The sequence below is a fragment of the Lampetra fluviatilis genome, chromosome 4 (assembly GCF_964198595.1).
Source record: "Lampetra fluviatilis chromosome 4, kcLamFluv1.1, whole genome shotgun sequence".
Lineage (NCBI taxonomy): Eukaryota > Metazoa > Chordata > Hyperoartia > Petromyzontiformes > Petromyzontidae > Lampetra > Lampetra fluviatilis.
The window spans coordinates 2,122,985-2,141,293 of record NC_136278.1 but is presented as its reverse complement, the minus strand read 5'-3'; the positions used below and the strand labels follow the sequence as shown (position 1 = coordinate 2,141,293).

At 50.7% G+C, this 18,309-nt stretch overlaps 2 protein-coding genes across 4 annotated transcripts in view; one reads left to right on the top strand and one right to left on the bottom strand.

Moving 5' to 3' along the window:
- The window catches only part of LOC144931473 (ectonucleoside triphosphate diphosphohydrolase 8-like), a 51,982-nt gene extending 43,731 nt beyond the window's left edge, over positions 1-8,251 (top strand). For 2 of the 3 annotated variants that reach the window (XM_078855315.1, XM_078855316.1), the window contains 6 exons: positions 2,016-2,175; positions 3,163-3,408; positions 4,207-4,500; positions 5,097-5,207; positions 6,487-6,621; positions 6,908-8,251. In XM_078855315.1, coding sequence (XP_078711441.1) covers positions 2,016-2,175; positions 3,163-3,408; positions 4,207-4,500; positions 5,097-5,207; positions 6,487-6,621; positions 6,908-7,171 — 1,210 coding nt within the window. In that variant the 3' untranslated portion in view covers positions 7,172-8,251. The remainder of the gene's footprint in view (positions 1-2,015; positions 2,176-3,162; positions 3,409-4,206; positions 4,501-5,096; positions 5,208-6,486; positions 6,622-6,907) is intronic. The other variant, XM_078855318.1, reaches the window with a different exon arrangement.
- An 804-nt stretch (positions 8,252-9,055) lies between these two features.
- On the bottom strand, positions 9,056-16,521 carry LOC144931376 (neurotensin receptor type 2-like). Its single transcript, XM_078855181.1, has 5 exons — positions 16,484-16,521; positions 15,618-15,900; positions 14,112-14,263; positions 11,469-12,033; positions 9,056-9,582 (listed from the first exon to the last, which is right to left on the bottom strand). The coding sequence occupies exons 2-5, from the start codon at positions 15,892-15,894 to the stop codon at positions 9,056-9,058; spliced, it is 1,521 nt and encodes a 506-aa protein (XP_078711307.1). The 5' UTR covers positions 15,895-15,900; positions 16,484-16,521.
- Between the last annotated feature and the right edge of the window lie 1,788 nt (positions 16,522-18,309).

Sequence of the window (18,309 nt, the reverse complement as noted above, 5' to 3'; positions counted from 1 at the left end):
GCCCGCGGGGCCTCGCAATGAGAACACTGCTCTATTCCATACAGGCAGGGAGTTTTGCAACATATGTGTGATCCATCAGCCCTCGCCTGCACAGTGCTAGATTACAGCCATGCTCCGCCAACCGCTGCTGCTCCCACGTATGTCTCAATGCTGTGACGGAGTCCATCGATAAGCCATATTTCCCCATTTTTCCCCATTGGAACAAGGTTTCTGCATTCGCGAGCGTTTTCAAGCACGTAACCCTCGCGGGTAGAGAGGGTTTTCGATGCTATAAAAGATTACCCTCAAAACTACACCCCAAACGTATGATTGTTATATGTTGACTGTGACGTTGGCATACTTTTGACGAGTCCACCCACCTCTCATCTACGCAGTCAGTCGCGGATTTGTAACAACAATGAAATGCATTTTCCGCACGCTTTCTCCTTCTCTCCAAGACACTGCGGGCAATGGGATGAAATTGCCGTGCGATTCCTGTTGCCCACTAAAAAAAACCCACACAGATATCGGGATGAATGTTGTGCCTGCAGCAACAAATTCCCGCTAACTGCTCTTTATACAAACACTGCTATGCTATTGCTATGAGGCCTGTGTGTCTGGGGAGACACTTATTTTGCGCCTTGCGAGGTCAACTGTGTGGTTTGCAGCGCCCAGAATGACTTGGGACAATTCTTGAGTGGCGTTCCTTGCCACAGCCATTGCAAGTGAATGTGGTAGCAGCTCCAAGAGGCGTTTGTTGCTTTTTTTGTACGTGGCCCCCTCGTGGTCTACCACAGGGTGTGGCTGTCTTTTCTCCTCGCCTTTCCCGAAGCCTGTTTTCACAGCAGCCTGCTGCCAGCTGAGTCGGTCGCACACACAAACACACATCGGTGAATGTTTCAGTTTCAGTTTCATTTATTTGGTATAGCCCTGTGAGCCATTCGGCTCTTGAATCGGGTGCAACCGCAACAAGCAAAACATGAACAAGAAACATCTCAGTGACTCCAGGAAAAAACAGCAAAGTCTTCCAGAAAAAGAACCGTATATCAATGCTGTGTGCAAAAATCCCAGTGGGATGCAAGTCAAACAATAACAACCATAAGACAATTTAGATTAAAGTTATCAGTCTAACTCTGTACTACAACAAACAAATATGGCTCAACCAAAACGTTTTTGAAATAAAAAAAAAATAAAGCTATAAAAGTAATGTAACAGTGATCATAGGAGCTATGATTGAATGTGAATGTTTTATATATTTTTAATGTTTTTATTAACACAAGAACAAAGGCCTGGTGCAGAAACGTTGGGAGACAACAACAACAACAAAACAACCGCACGCGAATATCCGACAGGCTCCCGAGATGTACCCAACATGGCCTGGTTGATAGGGGGGGGGGGTCGCAGGCAATCCCGGGGAAGGGAATGTGAATGCTCCCTAAAGATAAATCGCATTACACGTGCGACTGTGGAGAAGAACATGGCATACCACCTAGTGTGCAAGTCGGGTAATGCAATCGAATTGCAAGGCCGTTGAGAGATGTGGGGCGACAGCTTGGAAGGGGGACGCCTTCGTCCAGCAGTGGATAGACCATGGCTGATGCTGAAATAGCAACAAGCAGCGACCTGCCCCGACAGTTTGTATTATTATTAATCCGAAATAATTGATCACTCAAAATTTCACATCTTGGCCTGGTGTTTGCATCTTTTCGGATTAATAAAAAAACTGTCAACCCACATCTAACGTGGGGTATCTCTGAGCTTTGTGCGTGTGTGTGTGTACGCGCGTACGTGCTGAACTGGTCCTGGGCCTCCTCTAGGTCGACTCAGCCTCAAATGAGTACCTGGAGCGATGTGTAAACATTTCCAATAGGGAGACAAAGGTGGTCGGACGTGGTGCTGGCCACCCACTCCCGTTGTGTGCCGTGCCGGCCTTCATAGGTGCTACTCGCTAACAGCACTTGCCCCAACAATCTGTTGAGGCTACAAGGGGGCATCTTTGTCTCTGTTGTCTGCGTCTGCACGACACGTGGCTCCAGCAAGCAGAACCCCGAGGCCGCGGAGCGGGTGATGGAGTCAGTGAAGACCGCCCTGCGGGCAACGCCGTTCCTCTTCTGCAGCGCTCGCATCCTCACCGGACAGGAGGAGGGTGCCTTTGGCTGGGTCACCATCAACTACCTGCAGGGCAACTTCCTCCAGGTGACCAGCGCTGGCCTCTTCCTCCACCCCCAGCCCTCACCGCTGCGTGGCGGTGCAGTGGTTGGCGCGCCGCACTGTGAACCCGCTGACCCAAATTTGATTTCCTCCTCCCGCAGCCAATGATTTACTTTTATTGAGCGAAGTAAAAAAAACAGTCCCGGTGGCCTTCCCTCCACCAAGGTGCGCTGGCTGACCGGCGTGGTGAAGTACAGCCACACAATCCCCGGTGACCCCAACATGGTGTGGGGGACACATTAATCTAACAAAGTGTATAAACGAAGGGCCGTTATCTTCTTTAAGCGGTGAGTCTATTAACATGAGCAGTAAATGCGTGGAACGTAATCGGCACGTGAAGTGGTGATGCCGACGACGGTACAGTGTTGAACTAAGCGTTTTCCTCCAAGAGGTGGCCGATTGCTTTCGGTGTTGATTTAGCTACGTCAACACGAGTCGAGTTGGCACAGAGGTGCACGTGAAAGGGCCACACGACTGCCTCCATAGTAATAGCCTTCCGATGCATTTGCAGGTCGTGCCGCTATCGGAGAGCTACACAGCACAAAACCGCGAGCACCCACGCCAATAGTTGCTTCCAGAAATGTTTCCCCGATTGTAGGGCGCTACGTTGGCGAGATGTTAACTACCTCGCCCAGTATACAGAAGGTCGTGGGTTCAATCCCGACGCTGACGCCTGTACATTCGGAGGTTGAATGTTCTCCCCGTGGTCTCGTGGATTTTTCTCCGGGTCCTCCGGTTTTTCCCTCCACATTGAGAAACTTCCACATGATGATAAGCCGCTTCGTTGGGCTATCATTTGTGATAGCCAGGTCGCTTCTGAAAAATAGCTACATAGCTCAGTGGGCCTTACCTGGTAAAATAATAAAGTTTAGTTTATTAAATGCGTTTGAAATGCGCTAAGTGGCGAGTGAGCGATTGTAAATATTGACCGACGGTACGTCGCTTTGGGTGCCCCCCTCCCAACCCAAACAGAGAGACTGGCTGTCCTGGGTGCGTCCGAGGGGAGCCAAGACGGTGGGGGCCCTCGACCTGGGCGGGGCGTCCACGCAGATCGCGTTCGTGCCCGCGGGCGGGGCGCTGAGCGGCACGCAGCGCTTCCGCCTGTACGGCTACGACCACGCGGTGTTCACGCACAGCTACCTCTGCTACGGCAAAGACGAGGCGCTGATGCGCGTCGCCGCCACGCTGGCGCGCGGCGCGCTGGCGGAGGCTTGGAAGGCACGTCACTCGCCCACCACGTCATTGCCCCCACGCCACCATCGCCTCTGACCAGCACCGTGTACCCGAATGTGTCCCTGACCCTATGCTCCCTCGAGTTAAAGACTTGACCTTAACACTAATGCTGACCCCAGCCCTGACCTTAGCCTAAGCTCTAGCTCTTAGCTGTCGAGCGCTTTCAGACGCGCTTTTGCGGCCGTCTGGAACGCTCTTCCTTCCGATATGAGCAAGTTACTGGAGCTATGTACTTTGAAATCTACATTGAAAGCTAATTTCTTCATAACTGCTTTTTGTGTTTAGTTTTTTGTCCTTCTTCCCCTCGCATCTCCGATGAGCACGGTCGGATACGTACGGTGCTAAAGAAGTTCAATGTAGGCCGACTATCGCCCTCACCTCGCGTGCTCACTCGGCCCGAGCCAGATCCGAACTGTGACCCGGATACAGCGTCCCTGACCTCCTGTGCTCCCTCGAGCTAAGAACTTGACCGTAACTTTAATGATCCTAAAACCTGCCTACTGGTTATCCTCACAACACTTGTATCGTATCGTGTAGGTACGGTTATTTAGTATTTGTGTACAGTGAAACCTTGATAGATAATGTTTATCAGGTGACCGGAGAAATTGAATGTGAGATCCAGCACAACTTTCGTTCAGGCAACGTCGCCTGCATTTTAGTCGGTGGCGTTCTTGTTTAAAACTCTACGTGAGGGGCATTAGATTGGGGAAAACTCGCAAAGTGGGAACATTGCAATTACAATGACGTCATCATGACGTTTCACTGCACGCCCGTGTCACGCAGAACTCGTCCTCGGACGTGGAGGTGACGTTCCCGTGCTACCACAGCGGCTTCGAGGAGCGGCTGGAAGTGGCGTACATGTTCGGGAAGCCGTGCACGGCCGCGCTGAAGCCACCGGTCGGGCCGCGCGGCGGCGGCGCGGGCCCCCTCCAGGGCCGCGTGCTGCTGCGAGGTTCCGGCCAGGCTGACAAGTGCGCCGAGGCGGTGGCGCAAATCTTCAACTACTCGTCGTGCGCGGGACGCAAGGACTGCACGTTCGACGGCGTCTACCAGCCGCCCGTGTCCGGGTCCTTCATGGTCAGTGCGCGCGCGCGCGCGCACTTGGGTCCACCTCCGTTTCGGTCGGGAAATGTAAAAACAAAAATGTGGAATGTGCACGCGGTAGGAATTGCGTACGGATGTACGTACACCTCGTGGGGTGTTCCCATGGTGGAATGTGTAGCGCGGTGGACTTGCAATCCAGGGGTCACTGGTTCGACCCGATCTCGTAGAAATAAACCGCGTGGATGGTTTTTTGTTGCAGCAACAGCCGCTTGCATCCGAGTGTGGTTTTCTGTGTTTCCACATTGAGCGTTCTTTCTCTCGCGATTACCAGCAACGTGTAACCCCCTGCCTGCCTCTTCAGCTCCTAGAGGTGCCCAAGTAGCGCTGCTTGGTAAACGCTCGAGAGAAGGAACCACACTCGGAACCACACTCGGGGAACCACACTCGGGAACCACACACGGGAATCACACTTGGAAGCGAAAGGATTCTTGAATCGAACCGCGATGCTCAATAACCACAGTTCATCGAACTGACGACGTGTGGGGGGGGGGGGCTGGTGTGGTTGATTGTTATACCCCTGGCGTGCGCGATGGCTGACCCTGGCTGACGCCCTTTCACTTCGTAACCAGGCCTTCTCCGCGTTCTACTACGTGATGGATTTCCTAAAGCTGAGAGGAGAGGGAAACGTGTACTATATCCGCGAAGTCGTGGAAAGATTCTGCAACAAACCCTGGAACGAGGCAAGCTCCTGGTGTTTTATTCAGCATTCTTTTCGCGTGACACTATATTACGTGAATACATACTTCGATTATTGGGGGGGGGGGGGGGGTTCCGCCTACGTGAAAAAAGCCAAACACTTTCATTTAGCCTCACTGTCGGGGCAAGGTCTGTGACTGTACACCAGAGGGTGGTGAGGCCAGAAACATGCCCAGCAACATATTCTTAGGTTTTTTCGGTAAAGTCACGTAGGTAAAACATCAAAATTAATGAAAATAAAATATAAAAAAAACAAAAATCACGACGTTTTTATTTTATTTTCATTAATTTTGATGTTTTACCTACGTGACTTTACCGAAAAAACCTAAGAATATGATGCCTTGCAGTCACGAAAGCTTCAAATCTAGAATTAATGCCCAGCAACCTTATTGTTTCCCCACCACAGCTGATGTTTTCACATACCACACCAAGTACTCAGGTTAAGGCTGAGTCGACCTGGGGGCGGGAGGGGCAGCGGACGGTCCAGAACTGTTTCAGACAGTCGCCACTGATGGTAGCCGTAGCTGTGTCTCAAACTCGGGTTAGGCAGGTTCGTAGCGCTGTGCACAACCACTAAATCACAAAAGTACATACACTTATACATATGGACATGAAAGCTAATCCTTTTTTAAAAAGCAATTGGCCAAACAATGAACCTCCTATTAGCACGGTTGGCTATGTACGGTGCGAAGGAAGTTCAACATACATACAGGATCCTCCTGTAAAAAAAGAGCCGTGAAATTCAGTGAGGATTTTCTGGACACATTAATACAACACGCTGCGATTTGGATTTGCACAGCAGATGAAAGCGATTGCATTCCGAGACTCTGTGTACAAACACCGTGGGCATATTTGTTTTAAAGGGAAAGGCATCCAGAGGCAGAGTCAGAAAGGTATTCAGCCTGCACTTGAACAGGGGGGAGTCAACAGTCGAGATAGTTGTGGATAAGGGAGTTCCCAGGTATGAGAGCAACAGTGTAAAATGAGCGACCTCCCACTGAGTAATCCACTGAGTAATGGCCATCTGGGAGCTTCGACAGAAAGCATCGGTTGTTCGAGCAGAGTTATCATTTTATACGCACGGTATTCATGAATCGGGCACTCCGCAAGTTTTATGTCACAACATGACCTTCTGGGGAATGGTACTTTTCGGGTGGGGCAGTGCCCTCTCTGCCCCTTATTCACGACGACAAGGAACTGCAAACGAGAAAGGCGTCCCACCGCACCGTCTTGCTGATCTCGGCCCCTTCCGTCCGTGAACAGGTGCGGGCCTCGTCACAAATCGAACAAAAGCACCTCAAGTCCTATTGCTTCTCCGCCAACTACCTGCTGCAGCTGCTCATCGACGGCTACAAGTTCAACTTCTCGACGTGGATCAAGATCAAGTTTGTCAAAAAGGTGAGCCGTCGAGGCCCGGCCGACGCGAAATTTAAACTCGTCACCTCCCCCACCTCCTGCCGCGGTTTGCTTTGTTCTGCGCAGCCTCGCAGAGTGAAGGGAGAAGGGGACAGGGCAGTCGAACACGCCGAGGATGAGAGGAATTGATGGTGGTCGATATCGGATGCGTGGGTGTGCCCGCACGCACGCATGCAGAGAGCAGAGATGCCCCGCTGCAAAAAGGTGGACCCCCGCGCCCGTGCTCACGCTTTGCATTTGCGCTTCGCGTCTCCGTCCTGCCGAGCAGGTGGAGGGCATCCAAGCAATCGGGGAGGCGGGCTGGGCTCTGGGCTACATGCTCAACGAGACCAACCTCATCCCCGTGGAGTTGGCTCCGCGAGCCATCCCCGAGGCCGCCTTTGGTTCCACGCTGGCCCTCCTCTCCCTCCTCCTGGCCGCGCTGCTACTGGCCGCGCTGGCGTACACGTGCGTGTCGTGCGCCCGCTGGGCCCCGGTGAGCCGGGCGGGCCCGCCGAACGGTCAGCTGAGCGCGGACGCGGCCTCCGCGTGAGCCGGCCGCTCGACCGGCGCGGCGGCGGGGACGGGACGCGTGGCGGTACGGCGTCGTTTCTTCTCGACGTCCGCCACGCTCGCAGTTTTGTCCTCCCGGGAGGAATGGAGCGGTGGGCAGCAAGAGGAACGAACCCCGGCTGTGCGTTGGAGAGCGAGGACGCGGGTCGAGATGGTTTTTCAGACGAGGAGCCAAGGGCATTCCTTGCTTCGTCAAGGAACACTCGTTGCCGTTCTGGAAACAGGAATGCTCTTGTCAACGCATTTCAACGGCGGCGGGGCGCAGTAGACGCTGAGCTACGTCCGAGACGCAAAGCAGCCAAGTCGGGTGCCGTGTCACGCGTTGCCTTGCAGAGGTCACGGAGAAGAGACGTTGGGGGTAGGTGTGCTTCTGTTTACCAAAGAACGGCGATTAATGTCGAGTTTGATGACGGCGTTGGTGAACGCGGTGCATTTTGATTGCAGTGGGTGCGGTCCGCATGTGACGAATTTACCACCGAGCATGTGAGCAGCGCGGTCAAGACGAAGGAGGGAATTCTTCACCTCGTGATGTGGCTGCCTACCCAGTGTGCACGTCAATTTTCAAATCGCAGCAAGACAGAAATACGCACCAATCAAGATTCCCTCCGAAATGCGTGCATGATATCAAAGAATCGAAGCTGCTTGGGCACGGCTGTACATGCAAGGAAGCACGTAATGAGCCGTACGTAAAATATAAAGGTCAATTAGCTATACATGTTACCATTACTTATTAGCATGAAGAATATGTCCTTGTTAGGTGTGTTGTACATTTACATTGAACATAGTATGCATTTGTTACGCGACATATTTTTGTTCCAAAGCCATGTACGTTGCCGTTTGTGTTATTTTGAGAGTTGATAGTATTTGCTTTTTTCTTTTGTAAATATGTAATGTCAACCATGAGTTGCTTGTGGTCTCAGTTAAACATTTTTAAATCTCTCTGCCATTTCTTTCCAGTTGAATGATCGGATTTTTTTGTCATATAAGTTAATGTCATGTCCTCTTAATTTTGACAAACAGTTAATCCACTCATTTATGCAAATAAAGTCAAATTAAACTATTGCCATGTGGACCTCAACACCTGATTGTTATCATTTTATATTGATAATTGTATTGCAAAGGTGTTTACACTCGAGATGAACCATCCTTATTCACAATAATTTTAAAAACTACGCAATTAGCCTCGACATGAAAGTATAGAATTACAAAGTGTGGTGATGCCTGTGTACTTTTATTCTTTGAAGACCTACGTTATGTAATATTTCACCAAGAACCTGCACACTGATTTTTTTTTTATCGCACAAGGAATGATTACGTCGCCCCTGCCATGGGAATGTGGAGTTGCCACCAGTGTAAAGGTCGCCAACAGTAATCAGTGCCCCCCCATTTCTCGTTTGAACAGACACCATGTTACTTGACTCAGATTCGTGTGCTGACGTCACTGGACTGTGATACTGATCAAGTGATAAACAATACAAACTTAATGGTAAAAAGAGACCAAGAGAATCAATTATTGAATCTACTGGCTAGCTCAAATCATGACAAATCATGCTGAATGACCAATCAGTGAGCACTCGGGTGTTTGAAAAAAAATCCTCAAAGCAAATCTGTACATCCAGGGTTATCTGGCTCACCCTTAGAAACTAAACTATTTTATATTCTTGGGTCTTTCGGTAAAGTCACGTAGATAGGTTCAAAGAAAATAAAAATAACAGAAAACTACGACGTTTCGATCGATCGAGACGGATTTTGCAGAACAACTTCTGAGACCCCCACCTGCCCAACTACAGAGATAAATCTTAGTTGCGAACACATTTGAAATTACATATTTAAAGAAAAAAACGACGGATGAGCGCCTGTGGAGCTATTCTTCGGCGCCACTGGACCCCCTGCGGGCACTCCCTGGCGACCACGTGGGAGACTGCGCGATCGGCAGGGAGTGCGAGGAATCATCCGCCACCGTGACCATCGGCAGCACACGTGACCCCGCCGGAGGTGGCGACGTGACCCCCCGCCTGAATGACAGCAGCCGCGGCGTCCCGGCCGAAGCGGGCCCGCCGGCGGTCTCGCCCTCGTGTGGGCTCCACGAGGACGAGCGCAGCACCGCCAGCGTCACCCTCCGCTTGGGAAGGGCCAGCCGCAGGGCGAGGACGGCGCGGTCGAGCAGCGATGTCAGCGTGTGCCGGCACGCCGAGCGGAAGCAGCGCGAGGCGATGCAGAAGAGGAGCGGGTCGACGGCGCTGTTGGCGTACCACGCGGGCAGCGAGAGGTAGAACTTGAGCCACGTGTACGTGGCGTGCGTCTCCTGGCTCCACTGGCCCGTGTGGATGTGGACCAGGGAGAGCGCCGTCTCGGGGAAGTTGCAGAGGAAGAAAGCAGCCACCACGGCACCTGGGAGGAGGAGATGGGCGCGCACACGCGGTGAGGATTGTTCGAGGGGCACGGTTTCGATGGACTCGTTCGTTCGTTTAGCCAGGAAAGAGGCGGTCGACAGTCCTGCATTCGGGATGTCTGACCAGTTCCGAGTTCACGTTGTGTGTTGTTATGTATGTGACGAAACCACAAACAAACCCAATGGCATAAACTCAAGAGATTCACATGGGCGGGTTCACAAACCAACATGCTCTCACTGCCATCTCCCAGGGTGCGGACAACTACGGCCAATGATGAGTTCTGTAGTGCGGTGGAAGGATCGGGCCCTCAAGTAGCACTTCCATCTGTCCTGAGCCATAAATGACGTCACGCGATTTTGGACGATTTTTGACCCCCCCCCCCCTCGTCACATGGCGTCACAAAAAGTCAGACCCCCCCCTAAAATATGACGTCACAATGCTCTACCCCCCCCCCCCCCCCCAAAATAAAACATGCTTCAAATCGCTTTAAACTATTGTCATTGTAGTGCTTATTTAATGTGTAGCTGCACTCTAATGTTGTAGGAGAAAACATTTATTAAAAAGTATATTTAATTAAGTAGAACGTGTTGTCTATATTGATTTAAAGTTGCGCATTTTGATGTGACGTCATATTTCCCCCCCCCTCCTCTCGTCACACATCGTCACAAATGTCTGCCCCCCCCCCCAGATGCGTGACGTCATTTATGGACGGCCCCTTGCCGCGTGATCCCATCGCGCGGTTTTCACCGCCGGCCATTCAGTTACCGCGAACTCGCCACGAGGTGGCGCGATTCTACGCGCGATTTTTCGCGAACAAAAAATTAACCCGTAAAAACTAAGTTTTTCACTATAAATCCTTTATATGCGTGGCGGCTAGAGTCCTCTCGTCCTCTGACTTGAGATGGCTGCCACCTATGGGTCAGATGATTGCCTGCCACCATTAAGCAATTGGTAATTAAATATTAAAAAAAAAAAATCCTAAAAAGTGTAAAATTTAGGAAAAAATTTTCACGAAAATAAATTGTCACGCACAACGAGTCTGTGTGCAAAATGTCAGCTCGATTGGATCACGGGAAGTGGGTTAAAAAACGACCGAAAGATTTGCACGGTCGTAAGCGCGCAAGCAAGCAAGCAAGTGAACTTAATATAATGGATTTAATAAACCATTCGCCTTGTCGAAAGTTGCCAAACGTTTTATGATTTATTAAATGTTCGAATGCTTAACCGGGGATTTCTGTTTGCCAATAGCCTCAATGGGAATTGTTTTTACGTTTCGAGTTATGATTTGCTCTGAGATCGCAACATTATTTTTTTGCACTCCACGTATTGGTGGTCACCGTGGGGGAGGCGAGGGTGTGGTTCACGTCAAATCGTGTCCGGATGATACGCGCAAATCATGCTTTCATGGACGGTCGAAATATTTAAGTCTGCTTTGAAAACCCATCTCTTTCAACTGGCCTCCCCTCTTCAGTTTGGTCGGTTGCCCTGTTGTTGTTTCTTCCTTCCCATGCATTGCGTATTGGGATCCGAGGATGTAATGCGCATTATACATTTGAATTATCACGTTTTTGTTCAGCTTGGTTCAGCTTTCGACGTAACACACCGCGCCACTGGTTGACTGGTCTGCTACGGCTATGACTCGCTTATGTACCTATGTATGCACGTTGAACTTCTTTCGCACCGTACCTAGCCAACCGCGCTCATCGGAGGTGCGGGGACGAACACCAAAAAGCGGCTCTAAAATAATCGAGTCTTCAACTGAGTAACTCACGCGCTGCGTCCCCTTTAACACATCCACACCCCAACTCTCCCCCAAACCCCGCACCCATCCTCCCCACGTTTCGTTTAGTCTCTGGTCACTTGGAGCAGTCGGGGCGTGCGCACCGAGCAACTTGAGCGCCTTGCGCTCGTCCTGCTGCCGTGCCGCCGCACACGGCACCGCGCCTCTGCCCGCGTCCAGCCCTCGCCCCCCTCCTCCTCCTCCTCGCCCCGCTCCTCCCGCTCCTCCTCCTCCGTCACCACCAGCGCTGCTCAGCTGCCCGCACCGCCTCCTGATCCTGCGGTAGATGAGCGCGTGGAGCGTGGCGATGGCGCACAGCGGCAGCGCGAAGCAGAGGGCTGCGCGCGCGGCGATGGCACCGCCGTAGGCGCGGAAGGGCTCCCGCTCGACGAGCTCGCACACCGCCGAGGCTCGCAGCACGCCGCGCGCGTCCCGGCTGCCCGGCTGCACCGTGTAGTCGAGGATGCACGCCGGCGCGACGCCGTAGGTGAGCGCGAACGGCGCCGAGCTGAGCAGCGCAAGGAGCCAGACGAGGGCCAGCAGAGCGAGCGGCGCGCGCGGCTTGATGCGCTGATGCCGGGCCCGCACGGAGTGGAGTGGGCGGCAGATTGCGACGTAGCGCTCCACCGTGAATGCCGTGATGGTCCAGCTCGTAGCAGAGCAGTACACCTGGCCCGGGACACGTTCATCCACCCCCCGCCCCCCACCCTGGTCAACTCATTCAGACTCTCACTCACTCACTCAGCCACCACACTACAGGTCACAATATTATGTATCTTTCTGCTTCTACTCTCTCGAGCTCCTTCTGCCGGCAGTGATGTGAGCAAGCAGTTGCAGGGCTGCACCTGGCGGATGAGCTCAAGCCACAGGACTGCCCAGTTTCATGTACAGCCATTTCCCCAATAAACATGCAACGTTGGGTCAACGTTCTTTGACGAACACACTTCACCACACTGGTCAATGCAGGTTGGTAAAAATTAACCCGTTAAAACAAAGTTTTTCACTATAAATCCTTTATATGCGTGGCGGCTAGAGTCCACTCGTCCTCTGGCTTGAGATGGCCAGGACCAGTTCAGATATCAACGCCCCCCACTGATGTGAGCTGTGGCTGAGAATCGAACTCATGTCCCCAGGGTTGATGGCGCCCTCCCAAATGCTCACATCTCCACTCCTTCGAACTACATTATTCGTTCGAATAGTTTTTGTTGTCATGTTTTCAATTATTTTACGTGCATCTTAATTGTGACATCATTCGCAATTGTCTTAGCGAGTGTTGCAACCACCTTGCGTAGAGAATGGCCCCAGAAGATTGCCATTACTTCATTAGCCCTCTGCTATATGCTTGCTGTGTGTGCCGCGTGTTAGTCAGACCGAAGTGTCTGATCACATGAAACACCCGAATGTGAGATTGTAGTTGTTGTTCTATATCCACATCAGCAGCCGGACAAAAGAAAACAAAGGTTGGTGACCAGGCGATCAACTCGCTGCAGCTGGGAACCCGGAATAATCACGATTCTGATGGAAATTCCGATTTGACACCCATTGCCCCACCGGTAACGATGTAGTTCTCTGACACGGTCATTACGAACCTCCTCCTGTGCTACGCAGCCACCTCCACAGCTTCACATTCGACGAGGAAGCTCAGCTACGTCACCACTCGTAAGTGCAGTCTAAAGGATTTGAAAGCTCCCCCCCTCCCATCAATGGCTTTTAGGTGGCCACCACTCGGAACCAATGGGGTCCACTTGGCAACCTAAAAATTGTGTTCATGTGGCTCTCAGCGTAAAGTGCCCCCCCCCCCCCATGGCTCTCGGTAATGAGAAGAAAGCGTCCCCTGAGTATTCCATTGAGGGCGATGGCCAAGTTAACAGCGCTGCCGTGAACACATTCAGCACTTTGTGCGGCGGAAGAGAAAATACCACCAGGTCGGGAACTAATGGCATTTACAGAGAAGTGTTTTAGACGGCAAAAAGCACAACAAGAATTCCCAGCATGACACGGATGTCCAGATGAACCCAATGTTGTTGCGTATATTGTGCAAAAGTTGACATCCAATTGTCGGGTGATAAGTGTACTATTAATCACGCAGAGATGCATTAACATAAACACACAGGAACACACGAATAAGAGAACGTACAACGGTTAGACATGGTGTTGAGTGTCAAGAAAACTAAATGGGCTTGGGCGGAACGTTTTGCCTGGTGGTGCAGGTCAAGGTGGAGGGAAACTCGGCAGACGGGTACGTGCGCCATGGAAATGGAGCAATGAAATTCGCTTGCGTGCAGGTGCTAGGATGACTACGTTGCAGGACTCTGAGAGATGGCGACATCAATCCACTCCACTCAACAGTGGATTGATGTTGCTTGGTAACGATTCTGCAAACAACCTACGGCAGCCACTGGAGCGATGCACTTTAAAATCGAGATTGAAAACCCATTTCTTTAGAACCGCTTTTTGTGTCGTCCTTCCCCCGCACCTCCTATTAGCACACGTGGCTACGTACGGCGTGAAAGAAAGTCAGCATACATACCTGCAAGAGACATCCACCAGCTAAAAGAAACTTCAAGCGTCACGGTACATGCTTAAACTAACTGACCGAAAAACCATCAATAAACCAACGGGTTTTGTACAGCGGAAACGCGTGGCTGCTTGATACCGTTCATCGACATCGGACTTGGAGGGGTCGTTGCGTGTGTTATGTTTTCTTGACGGTGGGTTCTCGGCGTGTGGGCCAACTCGAGGCTCACCTGGCGCAGCATGAAGTAGAGCTTGCAGGTGACGTTGCCAAGCTGCCAGGTGTGGTAGTGCCAGTAGGAGCGGTAGAGCGTGATGGGCACCGTGAGGAGTAACAGGATGTCAGCCACGGAGAGACTCAGCAGGTAGCTCCGCACCACATTGCCTGCCGTCGACAATCGGTGCGGACGTGTGTGTACGTTCAACTTCTTTCGCACCGTACGTAGCCAGCCGTGTTAATCGGAGGTGCGAGGGGGGTCGGGGGTGGGATAACAAACTTAACACACAAAAAAGCGGTTTTAAATAAATGAGTTTTCAGTATAAATTTTAAAGTGCATAGCTCCAGCGGCTTCCTAATATCGGAAAGGAAGAGCGTTCCAGACGGCCGCAGAAGCGCATCTGAAAGCGCCGCGCGATGACCACCTTTGTTCGATGGCTTCGCCGAAAGTCGCTGCGAGGATGACGGGAGTTCGTGTGCTGGTTTATACTTCTTGACGAGATCAGCGAGGTGTATAGTACTCGTGGTGTATAGTACTCGTGGTGTGTAGTACTCGTGGTGTATAGTACTCGTGGTGTGTAGTACTCGTGGTGTATAGTACTCGTGGTGTGTAGTACTCGTGGTGTGTAGTACTCGTGGTGTGTAGTACTCGTGGTGTGTAGTACTCGTGGTGTGTAGTACTCGTGGTGTGTAGTACTCGTGGTGTGTAGTACTCGTGGTGTATAGTACTCGTGGTGTATAGTACTCGTGGTGTATAGTACTCGTGGTGTGTAGTACTCGTGGTGTGTAGTACTCGTGGTGTATAGTACTCGTGGTGTATAGTACTCGTGGTGTGTAGTACTCGTGGTGTATAGTACTCGTGGTGTATAGTACTCGTGGTGTGTAGTACTCGTGGTGTGTAGTACTCGTGGTGTGTAGTACTCGTGGTGTGTAGTACTCGTGGTGTGTAGTACTCGTGGTGTATAGTACTCGTGGTGTGTAGTACTCGTGGTGTATAGTACTCGTGGTGTGTAGTACTCGTGGTGTATAGTACTCGTGGTGTGTAGTACTCGTGGTGTATAGTACTCGTGGTGTATAGTACTCGTGGTGTGTAGTACTCGTGGTGTATAGTACTCGTGGTGTGTAGTACTCGTGGTGTATAGTACTCGTGGTGTGTAGTACTCGTGGTGTGTAGTACTCGTGGTGTGTAGTACTCGTGGTGTGTAGTACTCGTGGTGTGTAGTACTCGTGGTGTATAGTACTCGCGGTGATATTTTACTTCTCAGAGCACGAATTTAGCCACATTAAGTGGGGAACAAAATGTAATATTGGTGGTTTTTTGTGTGTGTGTGTGTGCAATCCTTGATGATTGGGCTGGGACCATCAACAACCACAACGCCACTTGGGAAGCCGCTTTAACCACAAGGAACTGAAACGTGCATCCCAGCGGTGGCAGCTCAGCGCTGCGACGTCTCGGGAAATTAAATTTGCAAAAGCGGCAGCGAACTCTCGCTGCCGCTCTCTCTCTCTCTCTCCCTCTCACCTTTGAGGTGTGAATTCAAGAGAAGCGTGAGAATGCTTGCCCCGTTGAACAGCATGCCCAAGGTGAAGACGGCCGAATAGAAGAGTGTCATCGGGACTCGCGCATACGCGGGTTCCTGCTGCTGCGCTCCGATCAGCAACTTGGGCACAGAGTCGGCGTCTTGCGCGTCCCTCCAGGAGTCGTTGGACGAGCTCCCCGCTCCGCCGCCGAGGATGTAGTGCAGGCAGCCGGTCGTGGCCTCCTCGCCGATGAAGCCGGAGAACACCGACAGGTTCATGGTAGCCTGCTCTGGCACGCAGTCGTAACGACAACATCGCACGATGTCCGACGTTTTTTGCTGCATGCGCTGCGAGCTTCCTCAGGATCTAAGAGATAGGTGTTTTTTACGTTTCGGATAAAATCGGTTTGGCTGAGGAACAATTTTTCTGTAACATTTGGTTACTAGCTAAAACATTTTTAGCCGACTGGGCTTCAAAAGTCAAATTTTTACTTTTTAAATAATGCTGTGTTTCTGAACTAGACTGACATCATGCATTTAGCATTCATCAACAAGTCATGTTCATTGGTTGTGAACACAAATTGTCACATTGTATGCTTGGATGTGACATAAATGACCAAATATTAATGGTAGGATCCACTAAAATTGTTATTTTTTTCTCATTTCAATTCCACAATATTCAGGGACTACTAATGTGACTAATTAAATGAGCACGTATGCAGAATGTTAAACAATAATCACGTTCGAAATCGAATCGCCTGGGGACTACCAACACCTGTATTAACATTTTAAAAGCAATTTAAATTGGTATATACATACTATCATCACTACACGGCTGTCTTTTGGAAATATTAACAAAAAAACTTACCGATGTAGTTGATGTTGAGTTCGTTTGATGAATATGGCTCGCAGAATGTTATTCGGATGTTCTCAGCTCTGGTTAATGACCCAACGCAACATTTAAAATTTTTACCCCCTATCCCCGCTGGAGAGACCATGCAAACGTCACCTCTTTCTGTTATGCAGAATTTAAGGGAGACAGCAGAGAGAAACTGGACAGCACAGCGAGGATGCACGGGCACATTCTCTCAAGTGAGTCGACGGGCAAGTGAGAACACCTATTTAACGTTTGGAAAAAAAACCCATTGCTCCTGGCCAGGGGGTGGTCTTAGATGAAAGGATGTCTTTCACAAATGCGGTTTTAGCTATGATTACATTTTTTTTCTCCGGAGTGCCTCATTGATTCTCAAGATCCCTTTTCAGGAGGGGTCCTTGTTGGGTTTCTTTATAGACAGGGGACGATTGCTATGCATTTCCCAATGAAGTGATTTGTCAAATTTGGACCATGATGCCGAACACATGTGTCCTCATACTCTTTGTCAAATAACATTATGGAATATGTATAGCTCCCTTTGAAGCAGTGTATATATGTTCTGGTTAATAAGCCGGCCGTGGTCCAGAACACAAACCTCTGTAACAAACGGCAAACGCGTGACCCGCTCGGTCTGACACACCACCTGTTATACTCACGAAGGCACTGACGATGTCTTTGTCATTATACGAAAGGGGATTCGTATTTGTGTTTATTAGTACTGACAATATCATGCCCAGAGTATATTTTAGGACAAACATTCGTACGCCACACACAATTCGTGACTTCATCCATGAAATTGCAAGTTTAATGGCATGTAAAATTGTCATATATTTGCGACATTATATCAGATAACAATTTAACGGAGATAAATAGAAGCCGGTGTTAAAATAAAGAATAAAGTGGGTGTTACCGCGGCGTAAATGAATGGTAAGCACACCGGACGTGTAATCCAAAAGCCACCACCAGTTGTATCTCCCTGCGTGGCAGTTTAAACAATAAGTGTCTTGAATCCTCCACCTCTGTCTACACAGCAGTATAAATTGGTAACAACACAGTTGGTCGATTGGCAGGTTGCATGTGCCGGTGTAAAGTGTCGGTACTCCCACCTCTGACTAGCGTGGAAGAGTAGGCCAAATACCCTGAGTGGTAGTAGCTCGTAAGCGCTCTCCTTCGGCTAGTGGATGCCCTACCGCCAGCAGTGTCATATTCAATATAATTTTCCTTATTCTTTGGGTCTTTCGGTAAAGTCACGTAGATAGGTTCAAATAAATTAACAAAAAATAACAAAAAACTACGACGTTTCCATCACAACTCTAGCGATTGTCATCAGGAGGAAAAAAAGAGAGAGCTGCTGAGGCAGACTGTTTTAAAGGTTTGAAATGGGTGTAGCCCAAGGACCATAAACGAAGTGGGCGGGGCTAGTGATGTTAATGTCAGAAATTGGCATGTTCATGTAAGATCGGAGAGCAGCCTCAACGTTGAGCGCGCAGAGGTGGCTATGTTAATGTGAAAACACATTCCTGCGGAGGGAGCTGGTAGGAACGTTGGGTTGCTCAGTCAATGGCCAGGGTCAACGGCGGCGTGGCGTATTCCGCAAATATGCCCGACTGTGAGGGCGGGCACAAGCCGGCGTGAGTAGGTTAAATGTTGAGTTTTATAAGGGCACCACGGGGTGACCAGCCCCTCTCCACCCAGCCCCACCCCTCCCACCCCCCACCCTCCCCACCCAGCCCCTCCCCGCCCCTCCCCACCCAGCCCCTCCCCACCCTCCCCTCTCCACCCAGCCCGACCCCTCCCATTTTTGGATGCACGACGGACGG